The sequence below is a fragment of the Botryllus schlosseri genome, chromosome 1 (genome assembly GCF_051294905.1).
Source record: "Botryllus schlosseri isolate E-star chromosome 1, Bs_hap1, whole genome shotgun sequence".
NCBI classification, from domain to species: Eukaryota; Metazoa; Chordata; class Ascidiacea; order Stolidobranchia; family Styelidae; genus Botryllus; species Botryllus schlosseri.
This window is the reverse complement of record NC_137236.1, coordinates 37,973,467-37,988,382: the sequence shown is the minus strand read 5'-3', so window position 1 is coordinate 37,988,382 and position 14,916 is coordinate 37,973,467. Positions and strand designations below refer to the sequence as shown.

General features: G+C 40.2%; 1 protein-coding gene across 2 annotated transcripts; it reads left to right on the top strand.

Annotated features, from left to right (window-relative positions):
* The first annotated feature begins 420 nt into the window (after nt 1-420).
* Nucleotides 421-14,552, top strand: LOC145449052 (beta-1,3-N-acetylglucosaminyltransferase lunatic fringe-like). 2 transcript variants are annotated; one of them, XM_080327526.1, is made up of 7 exons: nt 421-582; nt 2,491-2,533; nt 3,220-3,279; nt 4,704-4,827; nt 5,893-5,993; nt 6,889-7,054; nt 12,244-14,552. In XM_080327526.1, the coding sequence occupies exons 1-7, from the start codon at nt 513-515 to the stop codon at nt 12,406-12,408; spliced, it is 729 nt and encodes a 242-aa protein (XP_080183652.1). In that variant the 5' UTR covers nt 421-512; the 3' UTR covers nt 12,409-14,552. The 2 variants fall into 2 exon arrangements, with proteins under 2 accessions (XP_080183652.1, XP_080183648.1); XM_080327522.1 differs by having other exon boundaries at nt 421-709.
* The last annotated feature ends 364 nt before the right edge of the window (nt 14,553-14,916 follow it).

Here is a 14,916-nt window from a genome sequence, read left to right as displayed (position 1 = left end):
GCATAATTGTGGACTTTTCCAAATTTAATTCAACTTGACAACGCTAAATGACTTCCGCCAAGATGTACGATCTTCATTCTGCGGCCTAATTTAAGCTTAATAGGACTGTTGAAGCTCATTTCTCTTTATGTATACGGTCATTTGGAACACTAAAGATAATTCGGCACTTTTTCAGTCAGTCGGGCACTATTTTACGAAAAACTGGCTCTCAGAGCCGTCCCGCAGTTAAACTCGTTCGTTCCTTCCATTCCAAGCTGGAAAAGTTGGAGGCGTCGTACGAGTCGAAAACTTGGACTTTTCTATATAGTATATATCCCTGGAAAATATAATAATAAACTGAACTGAATGGTTATAGATGTTATATGCAGGGATATCTAGAACTAGTTTCTAGATATCCCTGGTTATATGTAGCCCAAGTCCTGTATTGATTTTCAGATGAGAGTGGGGTATTTCGCGTTTGGAATAATCTGTTTCTCGTGCTCCTTCTATTTCCTGTCACATGACTGTTCAAGATGGCTGCCCAACGCAAACCCACGGTCCCATATCGGGAGCGATGTGAGCAAGGAGGATGTCTACATCACGGTAAAAACCTGCGCGGAATTCCATCAATCGAGAGTCCCCCTGATCTTGATGACGTGGTGGGAGTCGTTACGTCAGCAGGTTTATTTCTTCACTGACGAAGAAGATGGAAGGTTACGTGCACTGTTGGGTAACATCCTTTGTTTTTCACTCGTAAATCTCGGATATTGCTTGAATAATCTATTCATATTGTAATAAACCGGAATATTTTCTGCTGACACTCATCAGAGGTAGGCTAATCGCCCTCAACTAGTAGAGAATTGAAAAGGTCATTGTTTTTCAACAATCATATCGCCAACTATGCCGCCACTGGAACACGATTGTTGATATACGGTTCTCTTTCCGATTATCTACTAGTTGCTAACGATTACTCTGACAATTGTCTGGCGAAAATATTCGGGCTCATTTCAATATGAATATATTTTTCAATTGTCAAATTAAGTTCTGTAACTCCAAGAAGCTTGTCAGTACTTTATGACTTACGGAATAATTTATTAAATCGAAGACCCTTTATATATCCCACCCATCATCAAGAATTTGCAAAATGGTAAGTATAATAGTGATTCAAATGAAAACGAATTTAGTAAAGTATGAAAATACAATATAATTGTAGAGTACGCTAGACGCAGTCAGCCGTTCCGATTGCTATCAGACTTAAGACTTGTACAAACTACTGGATTTTAAAAATGCGTATTTTCAACCAGTATTTGAACAAACTTTGGTCTCTTTATCCATATGTTATTATCGCCGGTGGCGAGTAAGGTATAGCGATACGTTCCACAGCTGTAACACCAATGGATTCTTCGTCGATTGGACATTTCTATTCCAGTTTTTTTTAACCAGCAGGGGTCCGTGGCCCCATCGGGGTGCGAGCTACCACACCAGGGTGTACGAGATGCATTGTGGAATTAGGCCTATACATGCTATTTAGAGCTTGAGAAATTATTTTGCACACCAACGCAAAATGGAATATTTTCTTGCCTAATTTATTCATTGAAATATATTCTATGCGCTAAGCGCGATAGGATTTTTATTTTAATATAGGTACCATCGGATATTGTGTTGAAAATGGACGGGGGGTACGAGAGATATCATTGAAGGCACAAGGGGGGCGATCGCTAAAAAGGTTAAGAAACACTGCTAGGAGATGACACAATAATTATTACATTTAAGTCGCTATTGATCAGTTCCAATCAAAGGCAAATCTAACGGTGATTTAATTTGACTTTGCCAATGACATGAACAATAGCCTACTTATCAGGACTATACTATAAACCCGGATTAGGCTACACAGATCAAATGCTGTGATATCAATATCAGATCAATATTTGGTAAATTCTAAAATATTTTACCTATATTTATGGCACGTCAAATGTCCGCTAGCTGGAATATTATAACGCGACAGCTTTTACGATGTCGTGATGCATTTGCACCATCGCATGTTGCCTATAACTCATCACCTTAACAAATTATACCAGGCACAAAAATTAGTTTATTCAGATATTTGAAAATGTGAATATTTCTCGTGCCAAGAGTGAATATTTCAATGGTAAATTCCATTTTCACGATGCTTGTGGAATGCTAGTCTGCAAGGTTCCGTCCAAAAAGGCCTACTCGGAAATTATGAGTTTGAGACCCAGAACTAAAGCTACTCGCATTTCAAAATCGGCAACAGGAGCTAGACTAAAAAACAGTCATTAGTTGACCACAACTCAGTAGGTTAATAGTTGTTACAAGACTGGTTTCTATGCAGAAGACATAAAAACGAGTTGAAATTAAATTATATGATACACGACAGGAATTGTGACAAGGGGCTCACGAAATCCTGTGAATTAAATAAATGTAGTAGGCCTGTACTAAAGCAATAATTAAGTTTAGTGTCGGCATTCATGGCTGCAAATTTTTTTCCAGGCGACCATCTTATCGCGACAGAGTGCGGGAAAAGCCACGCAAAGTAATTTGAGCTCATTTGCATGTTTGGGTGATCATGATCATTTCAGGAACAAACCTCTTTGGGGTAGGCTACATTCTGCGACCATAAACGCGCAATATTGACTCTAGCTGAAAATATAACATACAACTTCTTGTAGCCTCATATTTTATCGTCAGTGGTGGTCGCTAACGCAGTACTTGTTCATTTATCAAAGTACTAAAATAGGTTTTCCTACTACTAATTCAAGGGGTCTAGTTCTAAAACTATATTTTCACCTCTTTTTGTGGCCATACTACTTTCTGGTAACTTATCTATATCGCGGTCCCTGAATACTTTCACGAAGACTGCACCTATTTGCAGAGTCATTACTCCCTTGCATTAGTCTCGAAAATGAATCTTGTGCTTTTGAAAGTAGCCGCCTCGATCGGCTAATAGTATGCTGAGGGCGTGTCTCAGTAGCCATCGTCGATGTTCAAATTCAAGTAGAAATAGATATTTTCAAGTAACTAAAACACAACTATTTTAGGCCTGTATGCTGTCGATTAGTCCTGACGAGTGTCAGCCGAAAATATTCAGGTTTATTTCAATATGAATATATTTTTCAATTGTCATTGAGGTTCTGTAGGCCTACCTTCAAGAACGTCTTCAAAATTAACGGAAAAAATATCAATTGTCGTGGATGTTACGCTTCCCGTCTTTTTTCGCAGGTTCGACTTGTGCTGCAAATTCGGCCACGAATTCGATTACTTTCTCGAAAGCGGCAAAAAGTGAGTTACTAGATCCGTGGTTCCCAACGTGGGTGATTTTGAGAAACAAGGGGGCAACTGGCGGGCGGAAAGGTTAGAATTAGGGATGGTTCACGTTCGCGTTCTGTGTGTGAACCTCCAAAATTTAGAGGTTCACGTTCACAAACGAACCTTGGTAGGTTCTGCACTGTGAACCTTTTTCACATATTACAGATTTCGCTTCATTACAGCATCTTTGGTTGAAATTTATCGCATTTCAACTGTGGACCACTCATATGCATGGCGCTGGCAGCATAAAAAAAAATTACACTAAACGATCATGCACCTTGACATTTTCCACAAATTTCCTGGCTTCGTTACAAAAGTTTGCTCGAAATATCAAGCTTAATGTCGGGGAAAATTTAGTGACTCTCTGCTGTGAGCTTGACCCGCAATCACACAACATCAAAAGCGGAATACACTACACGTAGGTAATCAGCGAATGATGCTTATTCAACCAATCAATGAAATTGATATCGTTGTCTGATGTAAAAAATCTAGCAGGTGTACGGGGTCAATCTTGATATCATATGTTCATTGTATCATAAAAACCAAGTCCGTGCAATTGCGGTGTTGGCTACTGCTGTATAACTTGTTAAAGGGGTAATATCGGTACCAAGTACAGAAACCAGTTTCACACTCTGCTCAATATCAACGTAGCGATTCTCAGATGCCGAATACATTGCCCGTCCGGCCTAGGGCGTTAAGGCGTAAGCTTATATTCAAGCAAGTCTTCGTCGAAATTGTTGGCAAAGCGACGGAAGATATTGATTTATGGGATTGCTATATCATTTGATTGCCCCAGTTGATACATTTGGTGGTTTAACAGTTCAACGTGTACTTCAGCATTGCGGCAACATGTAGCCCGAGTCGTCGCTCGGTATCGTGTACATTAATATAGGCTACCACTTCACAGAAATGTAGAATTGGAATTAGCAATATGACGTCACGTGACGTCATGAGGTTCACGTTCGCGTTCACACAGAACATTTCAAAAATGTTCGCGTTCGCACGAACCTGAACCTTTCAGAGGTTCACACCATCCCTAGTTAGAATTTCCGGTGGGATATATTTAATTATCATGGCCAGAAAATGCGCTTGAAGACGTTTTAGTCTGCATATGATGCAACAGAATAGGTTAACTCAACGGCAGGTATGGACGCGGAAACTGGTTTTCCGAGCACCTATTCCGAAAAGTTATCTGTTTTTTTAGTCAATTCAAAAGCTATCAGAGTTAGGTGAATAAATATAAAGTTTATATGTCCTCATTTTCGTATCCATAAATATGGGGCGCGCGAAAATTTGTGTCGGGCTGGAAAAGGGGACGATGAGTCGAAAAAGGTTAGGAACCACTGTACTAGATTTCCGTGCGTCATTCAAACGTGACGTGCGACTTACGTTATCAGATGGTGGTGTCACTTGGACGACGACAATTACGTCAACGCCGACGTTTTACTCGCTGTTCTTCGAGAGTACGATTGGAATTCGCCTCTCTATATCGGGAAACGTAGCCGCAATTTCGACCAAACGGTGAGTTTTCAACAGAGCTGGCCAAAGTATTCAGCGTTGCTACTCAAGTAGGAGTAGACGTAACGCCTCGAATTTGTGTTCAAGTAGGCCTACCATTTGAAGTAGAATTTCACGAGAAATCTACCTGAAGTGGAAGTACAAATGAAAGGTCTGTAAAGAACTGAAGGGATTAGTTTGAAGAAAGATTTTTTCGCGGTGTGGATGCCAGATGTATCATCGCGACTAACGCAAAATCAGTAATTAGTAGGTCAAGTTTTTGTTGCACTAGAATCGCGAGAAAGTTGCACCTAATTTTAACAGAAGTTGTAGTAAAAAGTTGCATTTATAATTTTTTTGAATTATTAGGGTATGCGAGATACTCGAAAGGTTCCGTTGCATAACCTAGTTCCTGCAGAGTTGTTTAAATTTGTTACTTTGCCATTTAACCGCATTTTCCAAGCACACAACAAGAAGATTACGCAATGCGGGAATAATTTCCCCCCAAAAGCTAAACAGCATAGCGCTAAACCCTCTCCCTAAACAAGTCAAATAACACTCCTCAAACCCCTAGGTCTGCAAACTTCACCCAAGGCTTGACAGAAAAACTCACTGTCGGCGACTTCAACAGAATCAATAGCCGGAAAAAAGGTGACCCAGTGAAAATCTAATTTTCGCCGGTCTAGCCTGGGCGTTCGTGAAATAAAACTATCTCAAATTTAAGCGACAGAATTAATGAAGCGATCTATTTACATATTGTTAGGGCACGTTCGGGCTTGGCAGGGGTATAGTTGAACTTCTTTTTCGCAAGCCATTGTGTCATAGATAACAGTGACATGCAGCTAACCCATCATATAGCTCTTTGTTATGCAAATTATAGAGAATGGAACTATACTAGAAATAGTTCATAGCATATTTTTGAATCAATCCTTTACATTTTTTCGCAATACTTGATAAAAGTTACAGTAAAAATTGGCATGAAAATAGGCCGTGAATACTGAATTTCTACTCACTTGGAAATTAATACTTCCACTTGCAGCTGAGTAGAAATTTAATACGCTAAATGTCACTATTTTTCCTCTCTCTCAGCATCGGTTCAGAGGAGAAAGCGTCACGTACCGATTCGCCACTGGAGGTGCCGGAATATGTGTCACGAGGAAAATGGGCCGACTCGTATCTCCGTGGATGATGTAAGATATTTATGCCCCTGCTAGCAAACTTGTACAAACTACTGGCTTTTCAAAATACGCAACTAGAAATAGAACTAGAACTAACGACCTTTAAAATCCGCAACGAACTAACTAAAATCCAACTAACCGGAAGCAACCCATTACTCTCCACATATCGGACTCGCATCGGCATTTCCATGGGAAGTAATTCGAGTTTGAAATAGGAGGGGTTTCGCCTAGCAAAACTCCACTTGGGTACGCCTCTGTTAGTAGCGATGACTCTGAGAAGCAATGGTTCAACGAACAACACAATACCGGTAGCACGATTCACACCAAACGACAACACGTGCTTTCTAGTTGTTTGGCCCCTAATTTTATTGGAACACGCTACCAACTATAGAATTCGCACTACTCCCTGCTCCAATCGGCAGCTAGATCTGGAATTACTCACTTTTCAAAATACACAACTCGAGCCAGAACTATTACTCACATTTCAAACTCCACAACAAGAACAAGAACTACTCAAGTTTCAAAATCAGCCTCACTTTTCAAAATCCGGAACTAGAACTGGAACTACTCCCACTACCATTTTAAAATCAGCCATTCTCACTTTTCAAAATCCGCAACTAGAACTAGAGCTAGAAATACGCTCATTTCAAAATCTGCAACTATAACTATAATCAGAACTTCTCCCTTTTCAAAATTACACAACTAGAAATAGAAATAGAACCACTCCCTTTTATTATTCCACAACTAGAACTAGATCTACAACTAATGACTTTTCAGGATCCTCGACGACAATTTTAACTACTAAAAAACAGTAAATAGTTTACGGTCAACTGGCTAGATTGGTAGTATGTGTACAAGTCTGCTTAGCACATTCGACTAAAATTATCCACCCAAAATACTTCCGCAGGGCGGGCAAGTTCACGGAAACCTGCAGAGCGCTCGGACAGCCCGATGACGTCACGTTCGGGTTTATCGTCACGAATCGGGTGAAGATGAATATTACGACTCGCGAGGAATTCAATTCTCATCAACAGTTATTGCCAGAACTTCCCACGGACACCCTTCTATCGCAGGTCAGCGAAATCAATCGATGGTAATAGCCGTTCATGTCCACTCAAGTAGGAGGGATCAAGAACTTCGACTGGTTCACACTACTCGAACGGCTTTGGTCTGCTTTCATTGCTTACTCGTATGGTCGCGTTTTCCGACAACTTTCTTACATTTACGCTTGCACTCTTAACATGTCTCTGAGATTGCTAATTCTACTGGAAATCGTTTAGTAATTCACGTCATTAGTTCCACTTCTTCTCGGGTAGCAATGCTGGCTACTTTAACCATATTTGAGTACGAGCGGCCGGAAAAAGTTTTCAAGTAACTTCAAAATGTCCGTGACGCAGAACGGCCATTGATGCAAATGTAGTCAACAATTTGTTTAGCTTACATGTTTTGTTTTGAGACTAGGGTTGCATTTGAAACAAAAATAAATTTAAAACAAACATGATTGAATCATGTTTTTTTAGCCATGACGTCATGAATATTCAATTGTGACGTCATGGTGGACTGTCAATGATAATATGGGGTAAATATAGCTCCTTTTACGAAATATCTGTACTATTGCTGTTGCACCTACTATTTTGAGGGTTCCAACCATCCCATATCGATATACGTCGGCTATATAGGGAGGTATTCGTCCGCAGGCTCACACAACATGTTTTTCGGAAAGCATTTACACAATTACGGCATAATTTTACAAGTTATAAAATACACATTTTTTTAAAGGCCGCTGTTTAAAACACTGTTTTAAACATAGTGCTTTAAAACACCGTTTGTTTTAAATGCAACCCTATTTGAGACTATACTTCCATTTCTTCTTACGGTTATTGACTCAAAAGTACGCATTTCCTATAATTTCGATTTTGTGAAGTATAAAATATATTGGCGATGTAGGCTACTGGAAGCAATTTTGGGAATGAAATCATCAAGACCAAAATATCGCCTGTATCGTGGTGACTGAATACATAGGCGCCGACTTTTATTTTTGCATGGGGTGGCGGCAGGCGCGTAGTCAGGGGGGTGTCGAAACCCCCTCCTTTTAAAACGCAAAACCCCCGTCCTTTTGAAATGACCATTCTGACGCTAATATTCAGTTGTAATTCAACAAGTCGTGTTATCAGTGTTACGAGGGCCAATTAACGAGATTTGTCTGTGCACGCATACCGCATCGCACAATGTAACGCGACGTGATCTCCTGCTGAGATGATTGCGAAATTAGGTCATTGATTGCTGCGTGCTTGGCATTCGTCGCTTGACTGAGCAGTAACATGGCGCGACAATTCTGGGACACGAAAGACAGGCAAGAATGATGATTACAAACGCGCGCAGCCAATCAGTAATTATCCCTTACCGCCAACGCAATGGGTTTTTACTTAGTATTGAGTAGCTCATACATCGCGACAATTGGTTGCTGATTGAAACATCGATTTTGACTGCATTGCTGCATTTCCCGATTTACGTTCGCAACGCATAATTGGATTAATATTATGGGCACTAGAATAAATTCCAACTAGCAGGCACACACAATAAAACACTGTTCAACTTGCTCTCCGAGAATATTTATCACAAAAATGGTGCACTAAATATTTTAAACGCGGCTTGCGACCCTCATCGATGCAAATAATGCACCTTAATTTGTAGAAGGTGAACGGATAATTAGTCGTCAAATCGCGATATGAGATGGTGTTTCTCAAGAGCGCGCGATGAAATCTACGTTTCTAACGACGAGGTCGAATTTGTATATCTAATAAGGATCGTTAGTTTGCTGAAATCAGCATCAGTTCACTGCGCAAAATACATAGTAGTGATCAATTTTATCGGACTGTACAATCGACCGGCAAGGTTGCGCTGATAACGAAATTGCAGACATGCCGCAAACCTGCAATAATTACAAGTGCATGGTGCGCTAGTCATACCTAAATACCCAGATTTGGCAATGGCAACGAGCACAGTTTGTTCAGACGCGTGCATAAGTTTTAATCAAAAAGATACATAAACACAAACAATATTACACTCAGAGATTGTTACTGTTTGGCGAAAGTGTTTCTGCGGACGGTAGTAGGCCTGCATGCGGACGCGCTAAATCAAACCACCGTCGATAGTGCACATGAGATATCGATGACCCATTTCGCATACACATGATTCTCGCTAATTTGCAGTACGCAGCATCGATAATACGAATTATTGAATTGGCATTTCAAAAGCACTGGGTTTCTAGTTATAAATGAGAAACTCACTGGCTACGCACCTAGGGTTTTAATACCGACAACGCGCTGGTTAATATTAGCCAGGGGCCTACGGCATACGTAGGTCCCGATCAGCCAGTCGAATTTGATCGTGAAATGGTGCGATTTTAATTATCCAGGTGTTATTGCAGCAAGAGCAATATGGGCGCATGCCGCAACCTTATCATTAGAAATACAAATCCCGATGGTTTGAAATTCGATCCGCGACATGGTTGCGCCCGATAGAGTCCGTCCAGCGAAGTTGGTTCGAACATAGAAGGTTCCCGCTCAAACTATAATCGAATAAATTCAGAATTTCCGCCACCGAGGATCTCTTGTTGCATCAATATTTGACAGCATAATTCAACGCCATGGACTGCACAATGCGCAATAAGAATAACAAATCAAACACTGATAAGTGTCTTCGAGGGAATACGAGTGTATAAAGCAGACAAGAATTAGTAGCCTAGAGATGATAGCAAACGAGAAAGCGTGTATCTAATCAGTAATTCCTCAATGGGGTTCCGAGTCTGACATCGCGACAACTGTTAGCAATTGAATATGCGCACTTTGCGCAGGAATGACTTTCAATTAGCAGGCTATCAAGACTATCACGAAACTAAGTCAAGAATTATTTTGTAAACGACTATGCGCGCAAAGACAATTTAATTGAGAGAAGTAGAACGTGAATTCGCTGGTCCAGTAGAGAGAGCTATAGCTATACTACTATAGTGTTTCTCAGAGCACGCGTGTCGAAATCGACGTCGTAAACGAGGTAGCTTCGATTGTATGATTACTAATCACGGATTACAATTTATTGGGGCGTTTTAAGCACTAGTTTAAGCTGCGTATTCAATTATTCGCGCGCGTATCGGTTAATAGTAAATAGTTGGCATTTACGCGATAGTCACAGACTCGCTAATTGACAGCACAGACGGCGGACGTTTAAGCATTTTGTATGGGGTGGCTGCGCCACCCCGCCACCCCGTAACTCGGCGCCTATGATGAATATATCTTCAACGTTTCTATATATTTGTATGATAAATAGATCAAGTTTTTGCAGCATTTATAATTATGTATAGCCCAACAGTTTAAGATTTGCAGGGTAGGACTATTTGCTTGTTTCGTTTCCTTCTTCGCTATTAGGTCGATATCGATCATGCATACACTTTGACTATCTTCAGGTTTGAAACCTACATGTCAGCATCTCGCAGCCAGCTCCTGCAGCACTGTCAAATTTGATACTTTCCCATTTCACGGACGGTCTGACGAGACCACCGAAAATTGCAAACTTGATCCAAGGCATTGCAGCAAAACTCAGTGTTGACGACTTAAACTAAATCATTAGCCTGAAAAAGAGTGACCCTGTGAAAATGTGATTTTCGGCGGTCTTGCTTGGGCGTCCGTGAAATGGGAAATGATCCCGACAGTGAATTACTTAATCAAGCAATCTGTTGAACTTCTATAGGTTTCAAGCCATATTGCCTTATTTGGCGGGAATGTATTTTCTTATTGAAAGCGAGCCGATCCAGCAGACTGACAGTAAACACACATCGTCAAAATGTGATCTACGTTTGTATCAATTTAGGCCTGGCACGAAAAGAATCATCACATTTATAACTATTTGAATAGAATTGTTGTTGTACTTGATATATATTAACTTTAAGATATAGACACCATATGGGCGGACAAATGTATGATGCCATCATAAAAGCTATCAGGTTATAATTTTCAGCTACTATGAATATTTTGAATCCAACAGACTGATAATAGAGACTGATCTGATATCAAAACATTTTTAAGTTGAGCATTGTAATTCCAATCCAGGATTCGTGTATACTTCTGCCAAGTAGGCTATTAATCTCATGGCCAAATATCTTCAAATATAGGAGCAGAAAAAAATTATAATATATCTATATTAATGAATGTGTCCAAGTGATTGAAATGTCGGAACGCCGAACGGCCCATTGCTGTTACACCGTTGGAACGTACCACTACGGTACTCGATACCTTTAAGTGGTCTTAATAACATGGTTTAGCCACCAAATATGTAACTGGTTTAGCCACCAAAGATGTAACTAACAGATTGCCAATGGTTGCCATAACTATACTTGCTTAGTTAGCGAAATACCAAGCTGCGACCTTCTGATCTATTACTATTCCCCTGATACGCGATGAGTTTGTTGCGTCCATGGTTCTAACAAATTTACGGCATTCCGAGTCACTTCGAGTCCACTCGAGTCATTTTCATTTTGCCATCGAGTTAGCCCGAGTCTGAGTAATTTTAGGTAAGGTCGCGTCCAAGTCCAACTCACAAATTTCAGTCTAGAATCGTCTAAGGGTCCGGTTTTGACATCATGAATTGGAAATTAGCGAAATAGTGAATGTTCCTCTGCATGGTAGCGTTTGCAATTGATGTGATAGTGATGTTTGATGAATAGTTTAAGGCTTTCGGAGCAATTTAAGACGGAATTTTCACTTTATAACCTGAAAAGATATATGTGACACTTATAATTGGTAAAATTAATAAAAATCTAAAATGTCGTCGCGGGCCGCACAAAATACTCTGGCGGGTCGCGTGTTTGAGACCTCTGAGCTAATCCATGACATAGCTCGTTGTCATGCAAATCAAATAGAATATAACTAAACTAGAAATCATTTTATAGCATGCTTTCAACTACTCCTTTACATTTTACGTAATACTTTATAAAAGTTGCAGTAAAATAGAAAAAATGTTTCAATATGAAATTCCCACAAACAGCTTAAAACATCATAGCCTACTACACAAATTATGAGTATTTAGGAAGCTGCCGGAAGCTGTAAAAGGAAGTTGCAAAATCTCATCCTAGTCATTACAGTCATTTTCCCGTTATGTCGCCAAGATCCATGTGCATTCTAGAAATTAGCCACCCCCGATAACTGCTGAAAGTATACTATAGCAGACAAATGCTCGGAAAAGTGAATGACGCCATTTCCTCTTGCAGGCGATCTTAAGCTACAGCAACAAGACGAGAAGGAGAAGAAAAAATGTGATCCAAATCCCAGAACAATTCGCGCGCTTTTCTGTGAGAGAAGACCCGAGCAGGCTCATGTCCTATCATTGCTGGAGATATCCGGACACCGATTGGTGCCCTGCCCGGAAAATGTAACTGGGAAACGTATGACCTTCCCGCGAAATGAATACCACGGGTGTTCTATTCGTCACAATCCTAATTAGATCCCGACCCGCCGGTAATATCGAGTCGATTTCTCACCTTTCAAGAAATCGAAACTGTCCTCGGAGGACGCCCAAATGTCCCCCTTTCTAGAATTTGTCCTCTTTTTCTAGAAACCGTGTTAAAATACCTGGAAAAATTTGACTCGGACGTATTGAAGGCCAGGGTTGGCTAAAGAATAAACGAAAAATACGCCCTGACAGGTATTATTTCCCCAGCGACATCATAAAAAATGTTATTTTTTTAGTCACCCAAAACTATTACTCGAAAAAATTTCCAAATCACCCGTCGTCTCGTCCGGTATTATAGCTTTCAAAATTTTTGAAAAGTGACCTCTTTCTCGAACGAATAATTGTTTAAAACACTTTGTTTAAAACATGTTTTAAAGACTGTTTTAAACAAAGGCCTTTTTAATAAAAACAAAATTGTTTTTTTTTCAAGTTGTAAAGTCATGTCATAATTGTGAAAATACTTCCCAAAAAATCATGTTTTATTAGCCTACGGGTAATTACCACCAGATATAACCGATATATACGATGTGGAATGGTTGGAACTAGGGATGGTGTGAACGTGAGGTTCACGTTCGCGTTCTGCGTGTGAACCTTAGAAATTTAGAGGTTCACGTTCGCAAACGAACCTTGGTAGGTTCTGCACTGTGAACCTTTTTCATATTTACAATTTTCACTTCATTACAACATGTTTGGTTAAAAGTTATTGCATTTCAAGTGCGGGCCACTATGCATGGCGCCGGCAGCTTAAAAAATCAATAGTGAACGAGCATGAACCTATTGCCAATCTCAAAAATATTACTTGCTCTGTTACAAAAGTTTGCTCGAATATTTATAGTGACTCTCTGCTGTGAGCTGGACCCGCAATCACACAACATCAAGAGCGAAATACACTACATGTAGGTAGTCAGCGAATGATGCTTATTCAACCAATCAATGAAGTTGATATCGTTGTCTGATGTAAAAAATCTAGTACGCATGCGAGGTCAATCTTGATTTCATATGTTTATTGTATCATAAAAACCAAATCAGTGCGATTGCAGTGTTGGCTACTGCTGTAAAACTTGTTGCTGGGGTAATATCGGTAGTATTGAAACCCGTTGCACACTCTGCCCAATATCAACGTAGCAATACTCAGACGCCGAATGCATTGCCCGCCTGGCCTAGACCGTTAAGGCGTAAGCGTATATTCCTTGCAAGTTCTCGTTGAAATTGTCGGCAAAGCGACGAAAGATATTGAGTTTATGGAATTATTACATCATTTCATTGCCTCAGTTGATACATTTGGCTACGTTTAAAACGTCAATATGCACTTCAGCATTGTGGCATTATGTGGCCCAAGTCGTCGCTAGGTATCGTGTGCAACTGTGCATTAATATAGGTTATCGCTTCACTGAAATGTAGGGTTGGAATCAGCGATACGACGTCACGTGACGTCATGAGGTTCACGTTCGCGTTCACACAGAACCTTTCAAAAAGGTTCACGTTCACACGAACCTGAACCTTTCAGAGGTTCACACCATCCCTAGTTGGAACCCCTAAAATAGTCGGTTCAACAGCTATAGTACGTAGATCTTTACACAATTATGGCATGATTTTACAACTTGAAAAAAAAAACAATTTTTTTAAAAGGCCTTTGTTTATAACACTGTTTGAAACATATGTGTTTCAAACAGCCATTTGTTTCAAATGCAACCCTACTGACGACAGATTTTCATATTGGGTACACTCTTCTACATGTCACATTCAACTCTATTAAAATCCAAGCTAAAAATCGACCACTATCTGTGCTGTCGGATCGCCTTCATCTTAAATTGTATTTGCTTTTATGACTCAGCTGCTGGTTTTATATGCATGTAGTTTCACTCAAGTTATAAAAATCCCCAATTTGTCAACAATTACCCCCGTGTCAGCTCAAAGCTTCGGGTTTTAACATATTTTTATTATGGACATATTAGAAAAATGCACAGCATTCATTATTTCATGCACGTGCCGTGACGGCTTTTACTGTAATACTGTTCAATATTATGTCAGAAATATAGCAAGGTATTAAAGATTACGCTATCACGACGTCAGGTCACTGGTGCAACAAGGTGTGAGATTGAAGACTGTGATAGTTTACGATGACGGAAAGCATTTGAGTGGGTCAATGACCGAAATGACTACGACCAGGAAAAAGGTCCTGCAGGTTCGGGAAACGGAGACGCGTTTTTGTTCGGAAGCAACGATAGCTTTTCGGAGCTCGAAGACGACGTATGAGATATCACAAAGCGCCGCAGCGTTTCCGGAGGAGTTTGACGTGAGATGGAAGACAAAAAAGTGTCGCTATCAGACCTATAGGAGGGCTCAGTTCAGTTAACTCAAGAGACCGCCAACATTTCTATGCGCTTATTTAAACTCTAATCCAGGAGTCGCTAACTCAAAACGGGTCGCG

Bases quoted from the DNA above. Each gene is read 5' to 3' on its own strand.
- LOC145449052 (XM_080327522.1), top strand. From the start codon at position 436: ATGAGAGTGGGGTATTTCGCGTTTGGAATAATCTGTTTCTCGTGCTCC. The intron at 4,828-5,892 runs GTGAGTTTTCAA...CCTCTCTCTCAG, and splicing joins GCCGCAATTTCGACCAAACG to CATCGGTTCAGAGGAGAAAG. The intron at 5,994-6,888 runs GTAAGATATTTA...ATACTTCCGCAG, and splicing joins CTCGTATCTCCGTGGATGAT to GGCGGGCAAGTTCACGGAAA.